We start from the raw sequence: 21,288 nt of genomic DNA, 5'->3' as shown, positions 1-21,288 counted from the left end.
ATCTAGCTCCCTTAACTTCCATATGACCACACAATGCAGACTTCATCCTGTTGAACCACAGACTACATTGAATTTAGGCAGGAAGTTTGGTCTCTTGTCTGCACCCCTTCTGTTCCACACACCATTGCTTTAATTTTAATAATGAGAACCTGTGCTGCATTACTTAGCCTACAGCACATCGGCCTCTACTGTGTCTATTACAACATCACTAACGACATGTTTCCTGCTGGCTTACATGTATGCAGTTGCCAGTCGGAAAATACGGCAGGTTGCAAAACTGCTGCTAATTTTTCACTTGTCTGTACGAGAAGAGTACACACCAGTCCAATATCACATGACTTTCATTGCTTCTCTGTGGAAGCAAAGTAAATCCCGACATCTTGTTGTCAGGTTGGACCATGATGCTCTCCTTGCCAGAAGAATGTGTGCAAAAACATGGTGATCACTACTGAGAAGCTTAGGTTTTAAAGGCTGTATTCACTATTCCTTTCCTTCTGTTAATGATGGATGGATCTCAACCTGACTACACAAGGAGACTTGCAATATACCACTAATGAAAGTGAGCCCCAAGGGAGTCCTTGCATGGAGAATCAGTAATATTTATGTTTTCTGTTTAACTGTGGTACAGTCACTTATCAATACAGCATGCTCTCTTTCAGGAATGTTGTTCTAAGTTATTAAGTTGTATGTTGTATAAAATGCACAATTTTGCTCACATAAAACAAATGCACTGTTTCAGTATTAAGCAAAGAACATTTTATCTAATGTTTATCAAAGGATCACCATCCTGGTCCACTGGCACACCTTCCATAACCCATCACCTTGAGAAATGCCCTCTTGATGTCTTTGTTCCTCAGACTATAGACCACAGGGTTGAGCAATGGTGTAAAAGCACTGTAAAAGAGTGAGATCTGCTTGTCTTTCTCAGGGGAGTAGCTGGAGTTGGGCCTCAAGTAAGTGTAAGTGGCTGGAGCATAGAAGAATGTGACCACAGTCAGGTGGGAGGCACATGTAGAGAAAGCCTTGCAGCGGCCCTCTGTGGACTTGATCTTGAGAATTGCCATGGCAATACGAATGTAGGAGGCCACAATGAGGGAAATGGGAGTAACAACCAAAAAGACACTCAAGACCAAGTCCACCATCTCAATGATGTGGGTATCCATGCAAGCCAAGCTACGCACTGAAGGACCTTCACACAAGTAGTGGTTGACCCTGTTGGGACCACAATATGGTAGACTCATGGTGAAGAAAGTGTGCAATAAAGAGGAAAAGAAACCACAAATCCAAGACCCTGCTGCCAACCGTATGCACAGGCCCCAGTTGAGGATGACAGTATAGTGCAGTGGATAACAAATGGCCACATACCGGTCATAAGCCATGACAACAAAGAAGGTGCACTCAGTTATACCCAGGCCACCGAACATAAACATCTGCAGCCAGCAGCCAGCAAAGGAGATGGTCTGAGAGTGAGTAAGAAGATGCACCAACATCTGGGGCATGGTGGTGGTAACAAAGGTCATATCCAACAGAGAGAGGGTAGAAAGGAAGAAGTACATGGGAGTGTGCAGCTGTGTGTCCAGGCAGACCAGCAAGATGATGAGCCCGTTGCCCAGGACTGAGCTCAGGTAGATGAGAAGGAAGACAATGAAGAGGATGCTGTTGGTCGTGGGGTCACTGGAGAAGCCAATCAGGATGAACTCAGAAACCCAACTTTGGTTTTGCCCTGGAATCATTTAAAATGCAAGGCCTGTGAGACGCTTCCAGCCATATATGTAACACCTGAAACAGTGCAGCCCAGAAGATCGGCATCTGCAGAGGCCGGAAGACTGGGGTGGTTATTCTGAGCTTACTGCTAAGTTTCTGCACACTCTTCTCAAGTTGCTTAACAACCCCTCAGTCTCTTCATCTGTAAAATGAGGCTGATGATACTCATGTCTTGAGAGTACTGTGACTATTTAAAGTATCTCACATAACTCTGGAAATACCTCATAAGGCATTTTATGTCCTGTGCTGCCTCATACACTCATTCCACTCTATTGTGTGCATTAGTCTCTCACCCATTCAAGAACACATGCCTCAGAAGCCCCTAGACCTGAAGTGGTCATCCACTTTGTAGAGCCTGTGTCCTGTGTATAAGTGGTCTCTCCTCGCACCAAGGCACCTTTATTCTGAATCAGCTGTGCAACCTGAGCATTCATTACCAGAGGGACATAAGAGGCCATAAGCTACACCAAGAGAAGGAAAGATCTTTTGTAGCTGCTAAAGTTCTTCCTTCCTGTTTTTTTAGTCTTTCTTCCCTGGTCTTGAGTCCTCCCTCCCTGGTCTTGAAACGTAGCAGACATGTCATGACTGGCAGTGTTCACTTATGTGGTCTCACTGGACCCAGCATGACGAGTGCCACACTGTCCCCACTACCTGCACAGCAACTATAGTCCTAGCACCTCCAGCCTGCACTGTCTACAGCTCCACATCAGCTGTGTCTACAGTCCAGCCCTGAACACACTCCAGGCAATGTCTTCCCCTCATGGTGTCCTCTTCATGCAAACTCTGTCAGGTGGTTGCACTAATAGGCTGCACATTCTTTATGCAACAGCCTCTTCATTAGAGTTTGAATCTCTGTTCAGATTACACAGGCTCTATATGGTGCTGACACATCTGTCATCCCAGCACATGAAGAGGTAGAGGAAGGACAATCAGTAGTTCTTGTGTAGCCTAGGCCACATAATGGGTTTGAAGCTAACCTGAGTTACATGAGGCACTATAAATAGCTAATTTCTAACACTAATAATAAATCAGTGAGGGACAAGAACATGGCTTATCAGGAAAGTTGGCCTGAGGCCAAGCCCAATGGCCCCAGTACAATCTGTGAAGCCACAAGGTAGAAGGAGAAGATTGATTCTCTCCTGTGCTGGGGGAAGGTGCCAGCATGCAAGTAAACACACACACACACACACACACACACCCCACACCATTTTCAAAACAAAAAGTCAATAATAACAACAACAACAAAAACAAAAACAGAAAAGAACAGAAAAAATTCAGACACAGACCCCCACACAGTCAAATGGTTTTTGATGGAAGGCATTCTACAGTGGCCAGGATCTACCATAGTATCTCCAATAGATGCTGGTGGATTGTGTGTGTATTCATTGATGAAAACTCTCCTTTCTGTATCACACCTTCCTTCCTCTGCACACACAAGTCAATTCCAGGTCTACCACTGGTTTAAACTATGGTTATAAAACAACCAAATTTTAGAATCAAACCCAATGGAGTATTTTTATCTTTAATGGGTAAAGAAAGATTCCTTTAAGAAGGCAAAATAAAATAGTTTCCCCAGACAAAAAAGCAAGAAATCAGACAGTATCAAAAAAGAATTACTCCAAAGATTCTTACAAGGAATTATTTGTAGAGGAGCCTTACAAGAAAACAGACTTCCCAATAGAAAAAGGAATAAATAAATAAATAATAAATTAATTAATGTAAAGGATATTTCTGCAATGTGGCCATCTCAATAAGCACTGAGAAGCTGTGAGACCACAGTGTAAACAGCCACTCAGGCTCCTGTCATCCATGAGGCTCCCTACACCACTCACCTACCAGAATGACAATAGTAAACCCCAATGCTCTACTCACTGAAGACTTCAACCACAACACACAGCTGTCTCCTCCATCCCTCTCTCTACACTCTCAAGTCTCTATGCAAAAGCTCCTGATACCCTGGACACCTCTGCTTCTCTCAAACTGCAAGGCACACACCTAGCACCTCACTATAGAGTGGGGACCAACACCTGCCCAGTGATGCCTACACAGCAGGACTCAGCTTGTCCAGGAATCCTTGCCTGCTGTGCTGCCATCTCCAAGACCCAACTCAGGTAGAATAAATCCTGTAGTTCTTGTTCATCAGTCAGATAAAATCTGAAGACTTCTAGAGGGGTCTTCCTTCCTCTCCTAGTAACTGAATTCCAAGAAAAGTAAGAACAAACTATCTATGGTAGAGTACAGCAGCATGCGTGGTTCCCTACCTTTGTAATAATAAAAAAAACTAATATTATTTTTGGGTAATTTGTATATGCCAGCCATTGTTCTAATAGCTTTAGGCTAACATAACATCAATTCACTGGAGGAAGGATTTTACTCATGTGCTATATGTAGAAATCTAAGGTCCAGAGAGGACAGTTTGTTCCAGATTACAAGGTTGCCATGGGAGAAATTGGAGTTCGGATGGTCCAGTCTCAGAGCCTGACTCTTTTTTTTTTTTTTTTTTTGGATCCTGACTCTCTTAGTCATTACCTTCTCTGCTCTGGCAAATGGGCTCTCAAGTGGGAGGTGAAGGCAAAGTCTTCACAGTGTCTATCTAGTTGAGCACAGACCAGAGCTCCTAGGATAGAGGTGGATGACTAGCCACAGACCTGCCTAGATCTCCCTAGTGTATGCCTGTGGGAAGATCTGGTGGATGCATTGAAAGGGAAAATGAAACAATGGGAAAGGATTTGGTAAACTCTAAGTATTTTGGAGCTAAGTAAGTTTTGATTAAAACTTTTCTTCTTCTTCTTCTTCTTCTTCTTCTTCTTCTTCTTCTTCTTCTTCTTCTTCTTCTCCTCCTCCTCCTCCTCCTCCTCCTCCTCCTCCTCCTCCTTATTTCTCATCCTTGTCATCATCATATCCTCCTCCTCTTCCTTCTTTCTCTCTCTCTCTCTTTCTCTCTCTCTGTATGTATGTAACAGAGAGAGAGAGAGAGAGAGTCAGAGACACAAACAGAGACAAAGAAAGACAGAGACTCAGAAAGGCAGAGACTCAGAAATAGGAGGAGACACAAAGAAACAGACACACACACAGAGACTGACTGACTCAATGACTAGCTGACTGACAAAAGTACAGAAAAAGAGAGACAGATACAGACAGAGACATAAATAGATAGAGACAGAGGAAAATAATTTGGTCAAAGTCTTTATTGACTTGCCTGTCCTACAAGTCTGTGTCTTCCTTTATAATATTCAACTATGCCTGGTGATACAGATCATCAGTCCCAGCATTATGAAAGCATAGACAGCCAGATTATGAGTTCTAGTCCCAAAATTGGGCTACCTGGCAATAATCAGTCTCAGAAAGAAAAAAAAACATACAGTCCTACCTCTAGAGTGCTGAAAATGAGAATCTGAAGTGTAGCATCACCTACAGTGCAAGGCAACCAGCTCAAACAGCCTGAGATCCATCCCACAGCCAAAACCAAACTGCCACAGGTACACATCCTGTTATCTCCCCGCACGTTGGAAGGCTGTTTCTAAGAGACCTTCACTGTTCTCATGACTAAGGCTTCAGCCTCACATATGATCCTTGAGCTCAGAACAATATTGTATCTTTGTGTCTAGTACCGACGTAGAGCATGACAGGAAATAAACTGTCAGGAAATATTAAATGTATAAAGGAGGAAGGAAGAGGAACAGGAAGGAATAAAGGGCATGTGGGTGAGGTAGACCAAGGTGAAGGAAGAACAGGCAATGAGAGGCAGGGCAGCAAGTCTATGGTGATATTTACATAGTTGAAAGGGGGGGCGGCTACTTCTGATCTTCAGCTTCATGTGATTCCTGCATCCCAACAGGAAGTCCAAGACTAGTGACCAACTTACCACTCATGGGTCCAACTAGGTGTCAATGAATGGCTGCTTCTTGCTCTTGTAGAAGAGACTAACCAGGAAAACCCCTAAAGAACTGGATCCCGAAATGTGATATTGAAGGCAGCCAAGAATGCAGAACATATCCAAGGTTTCTGACAGTTCAGCCAGCTGAGTCTCCAAGCAGTCTAGGTTTGTCTTCTGAGGGTGGTGAACCTGTGCAACAAACTGAGTCTCAGACTTGTCAACCTTTTCCCTGTGGTACAAGCTGCAGTGACTTTATGATCCTGCCTTCTCTCTTAGCCTTCCCAGGAGAATTGGGAAAGGGCCATTTCTGTTCCCAGTAGGGATTCCCTGAATGCTCTCAACAAGCACACTCCTTGGAAGAGACTCTTGGGGGACAGAGCAGGAGAAAACATCAGGCAAATGGAGGAATGATGACCTTCATTTTAGACCTAATTGGGGAAGATGCACAGCTCAGGGCAAAGGAGGTGAAAGAGTCAAGGCCTGACATTTTCAGTCACTGTCCAGACCCTCCTGGACCCCCCAGTGACACCATGTTTAGTGTCACCTCTATTCCTTCCTCAACTGTGTATCCAGGATCTGAGCCAGGACGGCCACATGGGCATTTGAGAGTCCTCCATGACAAGTCATCACTGGTGGTCAGCAGTGCCAGTCCCCTAACAGCTAAGGGATCTCACCCAGGGAATTGTAGCCCTTAAGAACATAATGAAAGTTGGTTTCCAGATATATCTTTTTCTAGAACATTCTTATTTAAACTCACTGTAGTCCTGACTCTCTCTTATGTAAATTGCCAACAGTTGCCTCTTCCAGTCTGGGGTTGCTGGGAGAATTAAGTTTGCTTATGCTGGGTACTTGGAACTATTACTCCTGAGATTCATATGTGAGAAATAAGTTTCATAAAGTTGAGCCAAATTTAAATCAAGCTTTAATTAAAAACTGGCCATGTAAAAAGAACTCTGGCCTGAACCACCTCTGGGTTTGTAGGATATGACCGCATAGTCACATTTTTTGCAGGGGCTTGCTTAAAAATGTGAAATCTACATCTCATTTCATTTACCATTAGGTCCAATCAAGGTAAGTAGACATCTTGATTTATTTCCTGCCTCCATACCTCCCACCCACATATGATCAGGCATATCCAGTGCACAGGGGTCAAATACATTTGTTTTGAGAGAACCCTTCCCCCCACAAAACTGTGGCTTATTACTTTCCAAGAACTACAACTCCCAGCAACCCAAGACATTACAATGTCCTTTGGCAGGTGGGGCTTACAGGGTGTCTCTGGCTCTTACATCTCCCCTTGAGTTGTATCCTGAGTTAAATCCTTGACTCTGTTATGGATAACTATTTATGTTAGCAACTAACAATGATTAGATTTTTGGTACCCAGACAGGAAGAGAAGGATCAAGGCCCCTGTGACATCCCATAATAGGAGGAACCTGGTAATGAGAATGGACTCCAGTTATTTCTTTTATTGTAGGTTTCCCTTTCATAATATTTTTAATACAGTCAGATTATAACCCTGAATGGTTTGTATACAAATGGTAATTTTCTTTTTAAGACATACAATACCCTTTTTAAAATCTTTTTTTACAGTTCAGTCATTTTCCCCCTCCTGGTCCCCCCTCTGACTGTTCCTCATCCCATACAATACCTGTTTATTCTGCATAAGCAGGCCAAGTGCCCTATCATACTATACAGATATTTCAGTTAATGAATCTGCCTGTTGATAAATCTGGGTCACTTTCCTTGTATGCCATTTTCCCCTGTGCCAAGTAGTTATCCTTTGCCTTAGCATTTGAACTCTTGGTGGTACAACGGACTATGTATTCTGTTTTCTAGCTACTTCCAGGTGAGTCTATGCCATCACTCTCAGGGCTCAGGAAGGCTGAAAGGCTGGTTAAATGCTGGACAATGGGGCATTCACCAGAAGCCCCTGGTTAACTGACTCAGCTGAAGGAACAGGGAGCCATCACATTGCTGGACTGATTGACATCAGGATTCACCAGTTGACTCTCATGACAGCTGATGACTCTGGCTCAACTCCAAGTAACCCAAAATATCCAGTGAGCCATGGATCATCTTCCTTTGCCCTGGATTGAGTGCAGGGGGTGCATAGACCTAATAAGATCCTCCTTGTTCCCATGTCAAGGGATGTTAGAACCAGAAACCAGGCAGAAAGAATGTCATAGGAAGATAAATAGCCTTCTATTAAACTTAGCAAATGGAGGTCTTTCTCACCCAACACCCACATATCCCAAGAAATGCTTGCTACCAACTTTCTTGAGCCTGGCCTTTCACAGTGTGGTCAGAAGGAATGAGGGCATGCTCCAGAGCCTTGGATTAGTATCCAAGGTGCCCACCCCAGAGTGGCTTGGTCTTTAGAAGATCCTGGAGTGAAGGGTGTAGTGGTTGGCCCATCTAACTGGACGACTTCAAAGGATAACCCTGAGAGAACAACCAGTCCGACAGTTTTGATCCAAAACTAAAGCAAGCTTTAATTAAATACTGGCCAGGTAAATAGGACTCTAGTGAGGTTCATCTCTGGGTGTGGAGGAAATAGCCCCAGTCACATTTTGCAGGGGCTTTAAAAAGGCCAAACCCACAATTTCATTGCATTTCCCAACAGGCCAAATCAGGAGTATACATACTTCCTGACCTTTTTGCTGTCCACATACCTACAGCCCACATGTGATCAAGAACATCTTGTGAATATGGGTCAAACAAACTTCTTTAGGGGAATAAAAATCATGTGGCTTGTTATTTTCCAAGATCTACAACTCCCAGCTTTCCAAGAAGTTCCCTTGTCCTTTGCTGGGTGGGACTTACTGAGCAACTTTGGCTTTCACAGTATAAGAGCTGGCCAACTCTCAGTGATCTTGACTGTCCATCCCTGGCATCTGCCTATGCCTTGGCTTCCTAAATGTTCCAGTGTTACGATTGGACTCAGAGGTCTTGCCTGGCTTGCCGCAGGCCACCTGAGCAATTGATATGATTTAGAAATACCATGATTTGGTCCTGAAGCACAGTAATTATTAAAAGTTAATTAAAACTACAATCAGTGGTATTGTGTTGGGATCAACATTGTATGGCTACACGTACAGCTCAGATACATAGATAGCACCTGGCCCAACAGTATACTTAAGGCCTACAGCTTGATTCATAGCTAAGTGAAAACTCAAGGGTGTTTTGAAAGTCAGTTATGTCAGTTGGTGTTTTGCTGGGGCAAACATATCAGAGTGTTTTTCTGAAGTGGACACAAGTGAAAAGATGTTTTGCTAAAGCAGATACATGAAGAAATGTTTCAGTAAAGCAGACACAGGTAGATATATGTTTCATTAAGGCAGACTCATGAAAGAACTTTTCACTGAAACAGACACAGGTAAAAAGATGTTTTGCTAAACAAACACTTAAAAGATTCTGCACTAAAAACACTCATGAGTTGGTTCACCTGACATATGTTATTGAACTCCATATGTTGTGACTCCATAGAGAGAAACACACCAAAAACCTTCTGGTGGTGTTCTGGCAGCTTCTTGGCACTTCCATATACTCAGCTTGATTGACAGAGTGATCTCAACTGATACAGACAACAGATACACTTTGGCTAAGACAGACTCATCTAATAAGACATGTAGTGAGGCAAGACCCATAAAGGACACCTGATGTTTAGAGAGAGTATAAATAGGACTCAACAGACAGTGACAGAGGCTGGTCTGGCTGACATAGCTAGCTTTACAAAGCTTCTTAGTATTGAGGCACAACCAAAACCTTTTCCTGAAGTCCAAAGTAGTGCTGGCTCCTCCTACTGACTCATGCAGATTCAGCTAAGGCCCAGCTGTCATGCCACAGATGTTGTTATCCTGAAACTACTACCCTAGACTACTGATATATCTGTAAAGTGTTTATAAATGGATCAAGCTGCTGCTGCTGATTCTTATAAACTAAGCTATTAATTTTCTAATAATACAAATGGAATTTGTTCCAAAAAACAATTTCTAAACATGTTCACTTTCCCCATATCCTATTAACATTTCTTTTCTCCTTTCTCAGGTGGGTGGTAAACTAAAAGACGAGTTAAAATATTTTTAAGAGGGCCACAAGCCTCTTCCGGTCAGAAAAGCACCTGGGAAGCTAGGGCGCAGGGTCGGCAGACACTCGCCAGCTACCCACAACACCCGCCACAGGATCTTAAGACTTCTGGTGAGTGGAACACAGCTTCTGCTCCAATCCAATTGCGCGCGGGACCTGAGACTGCATTAGTTAGGGAAGCAGAAACCGGCCTGAGTAGGGCCACAGGCCTCATCCGCCCGGATCAGCACCAGGGGAGCTAGAGCGCAGGGTTGGCTGACACCCGCCAGCTACCCACGACCCCCGCCACAGGATTTTGAGACTGCTGGTGAGTGGAACACAGCTTCTGCTCCAGTCCAATCACGCGGGACCTGAGACTGCTCTGGTAGGGGAGAGAGAAATCCAGCCTACATAGGGCCACAAGCCTCTTCCGGTCAGAAAAGCACCTGGGTAGCTAGGGCGCAGGGTCGGCTGACACTCGCCAGCTACCCACAACACCCGCCACAGGATCTTAAGACTTCTGGAGAGTGGAACACAGCTTCTGCTCCAATCCAATTGCGCGCGGGACCTGAGACTGCATTAGTTAGGGAAGCAGAAAACCGGCCTGAGTAGGACCACAGGCCTCTTCCGGCTGGACCAGCACCGGGGTACCGCCAGCTACCCACGACCCCAGCCACAGGATTTTGAGACTGCTGGTGAGTGGAACACAGCTTCTGCTCCAATCTTTAAACAGTGACAACGACAACAACTAACCCCAGAGATTACCAGATGGCGAAAGGTAAACGTAATAATCTTACTAACAGAAACCAAGACCACTCACCATCATCAGAACCCAGCACTCCCACTTCGCCCAGTCCAGGGCACCCCAACACACCGGAAAAGCTAGACACGGATCTAAAAGCATATCTCCTGATGATGATAGAGGACTTCAAGAAGGACTTTAATAACACACTTAAAGAAATACAAAGGAACGCTGGTAAACAGGTAGAAGACAATAAAGAGGAAGCACAAAAATCCCTTAAAGAATTGCAGGAGAACACTGCTAAAGAGTTACAAATCCTTAAAGAAAAACAAGATAACATAATCAAACAGGTAGAAGTCCTTACAGAAAAACAGGAAAACACATCCAAACAGATGATGGAAATGAACAAAATTGTGTCTACTTCCCTTTTTACTAGACCTAAAAAGGGAAGTAGACACAATAAAGAAAACCCAAAATGAGGCAACACTGGAGATAGAAACCCTAGGAAAGAAATCTGGAACCATAGATACGAGCATCAGCAACAGAATACAAGAGATGGAAGAGAGAATCTCAGGTGCAGAAGATTCCATAGAGAACATCGGCACAACAATCAAGGAAAATGTAAAATGCAAAAAGATCCTAACTCAAAACATCCAAGAAATACAGGACACAATGAGAAGACCAAACCTACGGATAATAGGAGTGGATGAGAATGAAGATTTTCAACTCAAAGGACCAGCAAACATCTTCAACAAAATTATAGAAGAAAACTTCCCAAATCTAAAGAAAGAGATGCCCATGAACATACAAGAAGCCTACAGAACTCCAAATAGACTGGACCAGAAAAGAAATACCTCCCGACACATAATAATCAGAACAACAAATGCTCTAAATAAAGATAGAATGCTAAAAGCAGTAAGAGAAAAAGGCCAAGTAACATATAAAGGCAAGCCTATCAGAATTACACCAGATTTTTCACCAGAGACTATGAGAGCCAGAAGATCCTGGACGGATGTTATACAGACACTAAAAGAACACAAATTCCAGCCCAGGCTACTATACCCAGCCAAACTCTCAATTAACGTAGATGGAGAAACCAAAGTATTCCACAACAAAACCAAATTCACGAATTATCTCTCCACGAATCCAGCCCTTCAAAGGATAATAACAGAAAAAAAACAATACAAGGACAGGAACCACACCCTAGAAACAACAAGAAGGTAATCCCTCAACAAACCTAAAAGAAGACAGCCACAAGAACAGAATGCCAACTTTAACAACAAAAATAACAGGAAACAACAATTACTTTTCCTTAATATCTCTTAATATCAATGGACTCAACTCCCCGATAAAAAGACATAGACTAACAAACTGGCTACACAAACAAGACCCAACATTTTGCTGCTTACAGGAAACTCATCTCAGAGAAAAAGATAGACACTACCTCAGAATGAAAGGCTGGAAAACAATTTTCCAAGCAAATGGTATGAAGAAACAAGCTGGAGTAGCCATTCTAATATCTGATAAGATTGACTTCCAACCCAAAGTCATCAAAAAAGACAGGGAGGGACACTTCATACTCATCAAAGGTAAAATCCTCCAAGAGGAACTATCAATCCTGAATATCTATGCTCCAAATACAAAGGCAGCCACATTCATTAAAGAAACTTTAGTAAATCTCAAAGCACACATTGCACCTCATACAATAATAGTGGGAGACTTCAACACACCACTTTCACCAATGGACAGATCATGGAAACAGAAACTAAACAGGGACACAGTGAAACTAAGAGAAATTATGAATCAAATGGATCTGGCAGATATCTACAGAACATTCTATCCTAAAACAAAAGGATATACCTTCTTCTCAGCACCTCATGGAACCTTCTCCAAAATTGACCACATAATTGGTCACAAAACAGGCCTCAACAGATACAAAAATATTGAAATTGTCCCATGCATCCTATCAGATCACCATGGACTAAGGCTGATCTTCAATAACAAAATAAATAATAGAAAGCCAACCTTCACGTGGAAACTGAACAACACTCTTCTCAATGATACCTTGGTCAAGGAAGGAATAAAGAAAGAAATTAAGGACTTTTTAGAGTTCAATGAAAATGAAGCCACAACATACCCAAACTTATGGGACGCAATGAAAGCATTTCTAAGAGGAAAACTCATAGCTCTGAGTGCCTCCAAAAGGAAACTAGAGAGAGCACACATTAGCAGCTTGACAACATACCTAAAAGCACTAGAACAAAAGGAAGCAAATTCGCCCAAGAGGAGTAGACGGCAGGAAATAATCAAACTCAGGGGCGAAATCAACCAAGTGGAAACAAGAAAAACTATTCAAAGAATCAACCAATCAAGGAGCTGGTTCTTTGAGAAAATCAACAAGATAGATAAACCCTTAGCCAGACTCACTAGAGGGCACAGGGAAAGCATCCTAATTAACAAAATCAGAAATGAAAAAGGAGACATAACAACAGATCCTGAAGACATCCAAAACACCATCAGATCCTTCTACCAAAGGCTATACTCAACAAAACTGGAGAACCTGGATGAAATGGAGAAGTTCCTAGACAGATACCAGGTACCAAAGTTGAATCAAGATCAGGTTAATGATCTAAACATCCCTATATCCCCCAAAGAAATAGAAGCAGTCATTAATAGTCTCCCAACCAAAGAAAGCCCAGGGCCAGATGGGTTTAGTGCAGAGTTCTATCAGACCTTCAAAGAAGATCTAATCCCAGTTCTTCACAAACTATTCCACAAAATAGAAACAGAAGGTACTTTACCCAACTCATTCTATGAAGCCACAATTACTCTGATACCTAAACCACAAAAAGACTCAACAAAAATAGAAAACTTCAGACCAATATCCCTTATGAATATTGATGCAAAAATCCTCAATAAAGTTCTTGCTAACCGAATCCAAGAACACATCAAAACAATCATCCATCCTGACCAAGTAGGTTTCATCCCAGGGATGCAGGGATGGTTCAATATACGGAAATCCATCAACGTAATCCAGTATATAAACAAACTCAAAGACAAAAACCACATGGTCATCTCGTTAGATGCGGAAAAAGCATTTGACAAGATCCAACACCCATTCATGATAAAAGTCTTGGAAAGATCAGGAATTCAAGGCCCATACCTAAACATGATAAAAGCAATCTACAGCAAACCAGTAGCCAACATCAAAGTAAATGGTGAGAAGCTTGAAGCAATCCCTCTAAAATCAGGGACTAGACAAGGCTGTCCACTTTCTCCATACCTATTCAACATTGTACTTGAAGTCCTAGCCAGAGCAATTCGACAACAAAAGGAGATCAAAGGGATAAAAATTTGAAAAGATGAAGTCAAAATATCACTCTTTGCAGATGATATGATAGTGTATATAAGTGACCCTAAAAATTCCACCAGAGAACTCCTAAGCCTGATAAACAGCTTCGGTGAAGTAGCTGGATATAAAATTAACTCAAACAAATCAATGGCCTTTCTCTACACAAAGAATAAACAGGCTGAGAAAGAAATTAGGGAAACAACACCCTTCTCAATAGTCACAAATAATATAAAATATCTTGGCGTGACTCTAACTAAGGAAGTGAAAGATCTGTATAATAAAAACTTCAAGTCTCTGAAGAAAGAAATTATAGAAGATCTCAGAAGATGGAAAGATCTCCCATGCTCATGGATTGGCAGGATCAACATTGTAAAAATGGCTATCTTGCCAAAAGCAATCTACAGATTCAATGCAATCCCCATCAAAATTCCAAATCAATTCTTCAACGAATTAGAAAGTGCAATCTGCAAATTCATCTGGAATAACAAAAAACCTAGGATAGCAAAAACTCTTCTCATGGATAAAAGAACCTCTGGTGGAATCACCATGCCGGACCTAAAGCTCTACTACAGAGCAATTGTGATAAAAACTGCATGGTACTGGTATAGTGACAGACAAATAGACCAATGGAATAGAATTGAAGACCCAGAAATGAACCCACACACCTATGGTCACTTGATCTTCGACAAGGGAGCTAAAAACATCCAGTGGAAGAAAGACAGCATTTTCAACAAATGGTGCTGGCACAACTGGTTGTTAACATGTAGAAGAATGCGAATCGATCCATTCCTATCTCCTTGTACTAAGGTCAAGTCTAAGTGGATCAAGGAACTTCACATAAAACCAGAGACACTGAAACTTATAGAGGAGAAAGTGGGGAAAAGCCTTGAAGATATGGGCACAGGGGAAAAATTCCTGAATAGAACAGTAATGGCTTGTGCTGTAAGATCGAGAATTGACAAGTGGGACCTCATGAAACTACAAAGCTTCTGCAAGGCTAAAGACACCATCAATAAGACAAAAAAACCACCAACAGATTGGGAAAGGATCTTCACCTATCCTAAATCAGATAAGGGACTAATATCCAATATATATAAAGAACTCAAGAAGGTGGACTCCAGAAAGTCAAATAACCCCATTAAAAAATGGGGCTCAGAACTGAACAAAGAATTCTCACCTGAGGAATACCGAATGGCAGAGAAGCACCTGAAAAAATGTTCAACATCCTTAATCATCAGGGAAATGCAAATCAAAACAACCCTGAGATTCCACCTCACTCCAGTCAGAATGGCTAAGATCAAAAATTCAGGTGACAGCAGATGCTGGCAAGGTTGTGGAGAAAGAGGAACACTTCTCCATTGTTGGTGGGATTGCAAGCTTGTACAAGCACTCTGGAAATCAGTCTGGCGGTTCCTCAGAAAATTGGACATAGTACTACCGGAGGATCCAGCAATACCTCTCCTGGGCATATATCCAGAAGATGTCCCAACCGGTAAAAAGGACACATGCTCCACTATGTTCATAGCAGCCCTATTTATAATAGCCAGAAGCTGGAAAGAACCCAGATGTCCCTCAACAGAGGAATGGATACAGAAATTATGGTACATTTACACAATGGAGTACTACTCAGCTATTAAAAAGAATGAATTTATGAAATTCCTAGCCAAATGGATGGACCTGGAGGGCATCATCTTGAGTGAAGTAACACAATCACAAAAGAACCCACACAATATGTATTCACTGATAAGTGGATATTAGCCCAAAACTTAGGATACCCAAGATATAAGATACAATAAACGCTAAATTGCTAAACGCATGAAACTCAAGAAGAATGAAGACCAAAGTGTGGACACTGTGCCCCTTCTTAGAATTGGGAACAAAACACCCAGGGAAGGAGTTACAGAGACAAAGTTCGTAGCTGTGATGAAAGGATGGACCATTTAGAGACTGCTGTATCCAGGGATCCATCCCATAATCAGCTTCTAAACGCTGACACCATTGCATACACTAGCAAGATTTTGCTGAAAGGACCCAAATATAGCCGTCTCTTGTGAGAAGATGCCGGGGCCTATCAAACACAGGAGTGGATGTTCACAGTCAGCTATTGGATGTATCACAGGGCTCCCAATGGAGAAGCTAGAGAAAGTAACCAAGGAGCTAAAGGGATCTGCAACCCTATTGTTGGAACAACATGATGTACTAACCAGAACCCCGGAGCTCTTGTCTCTAGCTGCATATGTATCGAAAGATGGCCTAGTCGGCCATCAATGGAAAGAGAGGCCCATTGGACTTGCAAACTTTATATGCCCCAATATAGGGGAATGCCAGGGCCAAAAGAGTGGGAATGGGTGGGTAGGGAAGTGGGGGGCGCTATGGGGGACTTTTGGGATAGCATTGGAAATGTAATTGAGAAAAATATGTAATAAAAATATCAAAAATTAAAAAAAATATATTTTTAAAATCATTATGAAAAATAGGTCTTAAAAATTCAAAATCTACAGAGAGCATTGAAAAAAATCAAAATAGTAAAAGCAATGAATGTTCAAGTCTCTTCAAATCCTGATGATCTGACCACATTTGACTATACTCTGTTCTGAAGGCTCCCTACTGCACAGAATCATTTGGTGAGAAACTAGAGCAATATACAAGCTTAGACCCTGTTTGGTGATATATGCTGCTACCAGGACATTAACATTGATGAGTGTATTTATACCACAAACAATACAAACCAGAAGCCACTCAGTCCCCGCCCTGCCCCTGTAGTACCTTTGCTAAGCATCTGACCCATGGCACAGACCCTAACTCTTCTCATTCATGTTGCTACCTGAACATCAGTTTGGAAGAAGCAGTCACGCCTGCATAGAGACCAATCAGCCTTGGGCGTGGAGGTGGAGGGTTAAAAGAACTGTGGTTCTGAGAGAGGCATTGATTTGCCTCAAGACAGAACCAATCTAGTGTCACATATAGAATACAACATTGACCACAATTTTTCTTAAATGGCAGAAGCACTTAAAGAATGTCAAGCACAGCCATGACTCTCCATTTCCCAGGTAAATAAATAATGACCAACAAGATCAGAAGAACATGGAAAGGTCATTCAGCTAGTCAGGGTGGAAACAACAGAGAACTTCGCCTCTTTTCTCTGGCCTCTTGGGATGAAGCTGAATATCCAGTGTCTGTCATGTTCTTGATCACGTAAGTTTAAGCTAATGAAATCCTCTACCCAAGACTTCTACTAGTAAGAATTGATTATGCCTTTTGGTGAGCATGGGGCCATCTCAAGAGCTGGAATCAAGGACTAGTTAGATTCTAGAGTTTCATTATGATCTGGATATGCCCATGAGGATTGTAGAAAATGGTGAGTTTTAAGAAGAAGCTGGCAGCTTCCCCAGCCCTAGAAACCAGAAACTCTGTAGTCAGCCCCAAGCTGATGATACCTCATTGAGGGACCATTTAGGAATTGGCTCATTTTGGTAAGATGGGAATTTCAAAAGATTTTGTGAGTTTGCATCTGGAAAGGGAGGGTTGGGGAATAGGAGTAGGTTATAGAGATGCTAAACTCAAGCCCTGAAATGGCTCCTGGGGCCATCACATTGAGTCACAGCTTCCTAAGCATGCTCACAAGTGTTTTCTCACCAGGTCCCATAGCAGGCCTAGCACAGACCTTAGGGCCTCTGTTTCATGCCATTATGAGAAGGATGACTACAACACTAAACACTAGTCCTGAGACAAGGATGAAGAATTGCTGGTGCTGGTTTTGATTATTTAGGTCCACTACAGGTCACAAAAAAGATTTCAAAGTCAGCACCTCCAGCTTCATACATTTTGAAAAAATATTTTTATTAGATATTTTCTTTATTTACATTTCAAATGTTATCCCCTTTCCTAGTTTTCCCTCTGAAAATCCCCGATCCCCTTCCCTGTACCTTGTATCCTGTTCCCCAATCCACCCACTCCCATTCCTGGTCCTGGCATTCCCCTATACTGGGGCATAGAACCTTTACAGGACCTAGGGCCTCTTCTCCCATTGATGACCAACTAGGCCATCCTCTGCTACATATACAGCTAGAGTCACAAGTTCCACCATATGTTTTCTTTGATTGGTGGTATACTGGCTAGTTTTGTGTCAACTTGACACAGGCTGGAGTTATCACAGAGACAGGAGCTTCAGTTGGGGAAATGCCTCCATGAGATCCAGCTGCAAGGCATTTTCTCAATTAGTGATCAAGGGGAGGTCCCCTTGACGGTGAGACCATCTCTGGGCTGGTAGTCTTGGGTTCTATAAGAGAGCAGTCTGAGCAAGCCAGGGGAAGCAAGCCAGTAAGAATATCCCTCCATGGCTTCTGCATCAACTCCTGCTTCCTGACCTGCTTGAGTTCCAGTCCTGACTACCTTGGAGATGAACAGCACTATAAAAGTGTAAGCTGAATAAACTCTTTCCTCCCCAACTTGCTTTTTGGTAATGATGTTTGTGCAGGAATAGAAACCCTGACTAAGACAGGTGGTTTAGTTCCATGGAGCTCTGATGTTCCTTTTATGGGGCTGCAAACCCCTTCAGCTACTTGAGTACTTTCTCTAGCTCCTTCACTGGGAACCTTGTTCTTCATCCAATGGATGATTGTGAGCATACACTTCTGTATTTGCCAGGCACTGGTGGAGCCCCTCAGGAGACAGCTATAGCAGGCTCCTGTCAGCAAGCTCTTGTTGTCATCTGCCATAGTGTGTGAGTTTGGTGATTGTTTATGGATGGGATGGATCCCCAAGTGGGGCAGTCTCTGGATGGTCGTTCCTTCAGACTCTGCTCTGAACTTTGTCTGTGTAACTCCTTCCATGGGTATTTTTCCCCCTTCTAAGAAGGATTCTGAATCTGGGCTAATATCCACTTCTCACTGAGTGCATATCATGTGTGTTCTTTTATGATTGGGTCACCTCACTTAGGTTGATATCGTCCAGATCCATCTATTTGTCTAAGAATTTCATAAATTCATTGTTTTTAATAGTTGAGTACTCCTCTTTTGTCTTTATAACCACGAAAACGCAACTCTTCAGAAGAAAATGACTTCTCAGCATGGTGGCTAGGGTGGAAAACTGGAGCCTCTGTGTGTTACCTGAAAGCTGTAGGTCTATGCATTGCCCCAGGCTCTTCCACCACATTATCTGGGACACACTGGAGAAAGATCAGTCTTTCTTTGTGCTAAGATTTACCCAATTAGGGAATCAACAGTCAGAGTTAGAGTGTGGATTCTCAAAGCCTTGAGTCTTTGTATAACAGGACAGGGTACACAGTTTTGACAGGCTAATAGGATGGGATCATGATGAAAACCATAAAAGAAAAAAAATATTCTTTACTGAAAAATGACTCATTCAGATCTGCAGCAGTCTGTGTGGTGCAATGTTTTCCTCAATTTCGAGCTGAGGAAACTGACTTGCACAGTTACTAATATACCATTTCTACAGACGCTAATTTGCATTTTGGGATAGAAGAGGATGTTGTTACTATGGTGCATATTTAACAACCAACTCTCCAGAAGAAGAGAAGCAAAGGAGAGTAGAGGCAAGTCTATCTTGGATACAGAAAATGTGGTCCATTTACACAATGGAGTACTACTCAGCTATTAAAAAGAATGAATTTATGAAATTCCTAGACAAATGGATGGACCTGGAGGGCATCATCCTGAGTGAGGTAACCTAATCACAAAGGCACTCACACAATATGTACTCACTGATAAGTGGATATTAGCCTAGAAACTTAGGATACGCAAGATATAAGATACAATTTGCTAAACGCATGAAACTCAAGAAGAATGAAGACCAAAGTGTGGACACTGTGCCCCTTCTTAGAATTGGGAACAAAACACCCATGGAAGGAGTTACAGAGACAAAGTTTGGAGCTGTGAGGAAAGGATGGACTATCTAGTGATTGCCATATCCAGGGATCCATCCCATAATCAGCTTCCAAATGCTGACACCATTGCATACACTAGCTAGATTTTGCTGAAAGGACCCAGATATAGCTGTCTCTTGTGAGACTATCCCAGGGCCAAGCAAAAACAGAAGTGGATGCTCACAGTCAGCTAGTGGATGGATCACAGGGTTCCCAATGGAGAAGCTAGAGAAAGTACCCAAGGAGCTAAAGAGATCTGCAACCTTGTAGGTGCAACAACAGTATGAACTAACCAGTACCCTGGAGCTCTTGACTCTAGCTTTATATGTATCAAAAGATGGCCTATTCGGCCATCACTGGAAAGAGAGGCCCATTGGACTTGCAAACTTTATATGCCCCAGTACAGGGGAACGCCAGGGCCAAAAAAATGGGAATGGGTGGGTAGGGAAGTGGGGGGGGAGAGTATGGGGGACTTTTGGGATAGCATTGGAAATGTAATTGAGGAAAATACGTAATAAAAATATTAAAAATTAAAAAAAGAAGGAAAAAAAAGAAAAACCTAAGCAAATAAAGCATACAAAGTAAAATAGACAATAACATTAAGAAAAAAAAAGAAGCCATTTCGAAAATCCTGCCGCTGAGCTCATGTATCACCTCTGTCCCTGTCAGCTGAGCCTGGTGTGCATAAATTCCTCGAGAAGGTTGCTAGTTGCATTGCTCATTGCTGTGATGGAATGGCTGACATAAGCCACTGGAAGACAGAAAACATTTACTGAGGGTCATAGTTGAGGGTTGTGGGGGTTGAACAGGAATGTCTCTCTGAAACATATTTGAATACATGGTCCCCAGTTGGCCAGTTGGCAAATTACTTTGGCAAGGTTTAGTTGTAGAGTTGTGAAAGGGAGTGTGTCTATGAATAGGCAGGGCAGGGGGTGTGACATTTCAAGAGCCAAATTTATTCCAGTTTTCTCCCTTTCTCTCCACTTATACTTGTGGATCAGATGTAAGCTCTCAGCTACTGCTTAGGCACCATGCTTGCCTGCCTGAGGTCAAGCCTCTTGCTGTGATGGTCATGGGCCCACACTCTGAAATTGCAAGCCCCCATTAAAAAACATTTTTACTATAAGTTACCTTGCTCATAATGTCTCCTTATAGCACAAAAGATGTCTAAGACAAGGGCATAGTAACAATGACAAAGAAGCAATGTAATAGGAGGCTGTGTCACTTGGTAATGTTGCATCCCCAGCCTGGAGGTAGACAGACAAATTCCAGTTTCAGTACACAGTCTTTTTTTCAAGACTGTCTAGAGCCCTAGGCCTGGATGCTGTGATGGTTTAAATGAGATGTTGCCATGCTCCTAAGCATTTGACTGCTTTGCCTCCAGTTATTAACACTGTCTGTATAGTTCTAGGAGATGTTGCTTTGATGGAAGAACTGTATCACTAGGTGCTTGCACTGAAGTTCCCAAGTCCATCACCAATCTTAGTGTACACTCATTATTACCTGATTGGGGTTTGAGATGTCAGCTCTTAGCATCATGATCTAGTTGCCATGGGTCTACTCTGCCATCACAGCCTTTTGTCTCTCTGGAACAGATGGTG

At 42.5% G+C, this 21,288-nt stretch overlaps 1 protein-coding gene across 1 annotated transcript; it reads right to left on the bottom strand.

Moving 5' to 3' along the window:
• Positions 1 to 779: 779 nt before the first annotated feature.
• LOC110293505 (olfactory receptor 2A12-like) lies at positions 780 to 1,733 on the bottom strand. The gene has a single exon (XM_021161350.2). The coding sequence runs from the start codon at positions 1,731 to 1,733 to the stop codon at positions 780 to 782; it is 954 nt and encodes a 317-aa protein (XP_021017009.2).
• Positions 1,734 to 21,288: the final 19,555 nt, after the last annotated feature.

The sequence above is a fragment of the Mus caroli genome, unplaced genomic scaffold, assembly GCF_978045245.1.
Source record: "Mus caroli unplaced genomic scaffold, Mus_caroli_1 scaffold_6, whole genome shotgun sequence".
Lineage (NCBI taxonomy): Eukaryota > Metazoa > Chordata > Mammalia > Rodentia > Muridae > Mus > Mus caroli.
This window is presented reverse-complemented; position numbering and strand designations above follow the sequence as displayed.

Bases quoted from the DNA above. Each gene is read 5' to 3' on its own strand.
- LOC110293505 (XM_021161350.2), bottom strand. From the start codon at position 1,733: ATGATTCCAGGGCAAAACCAAAGTTGGGTTTCTGAGTTCATCCTGATT.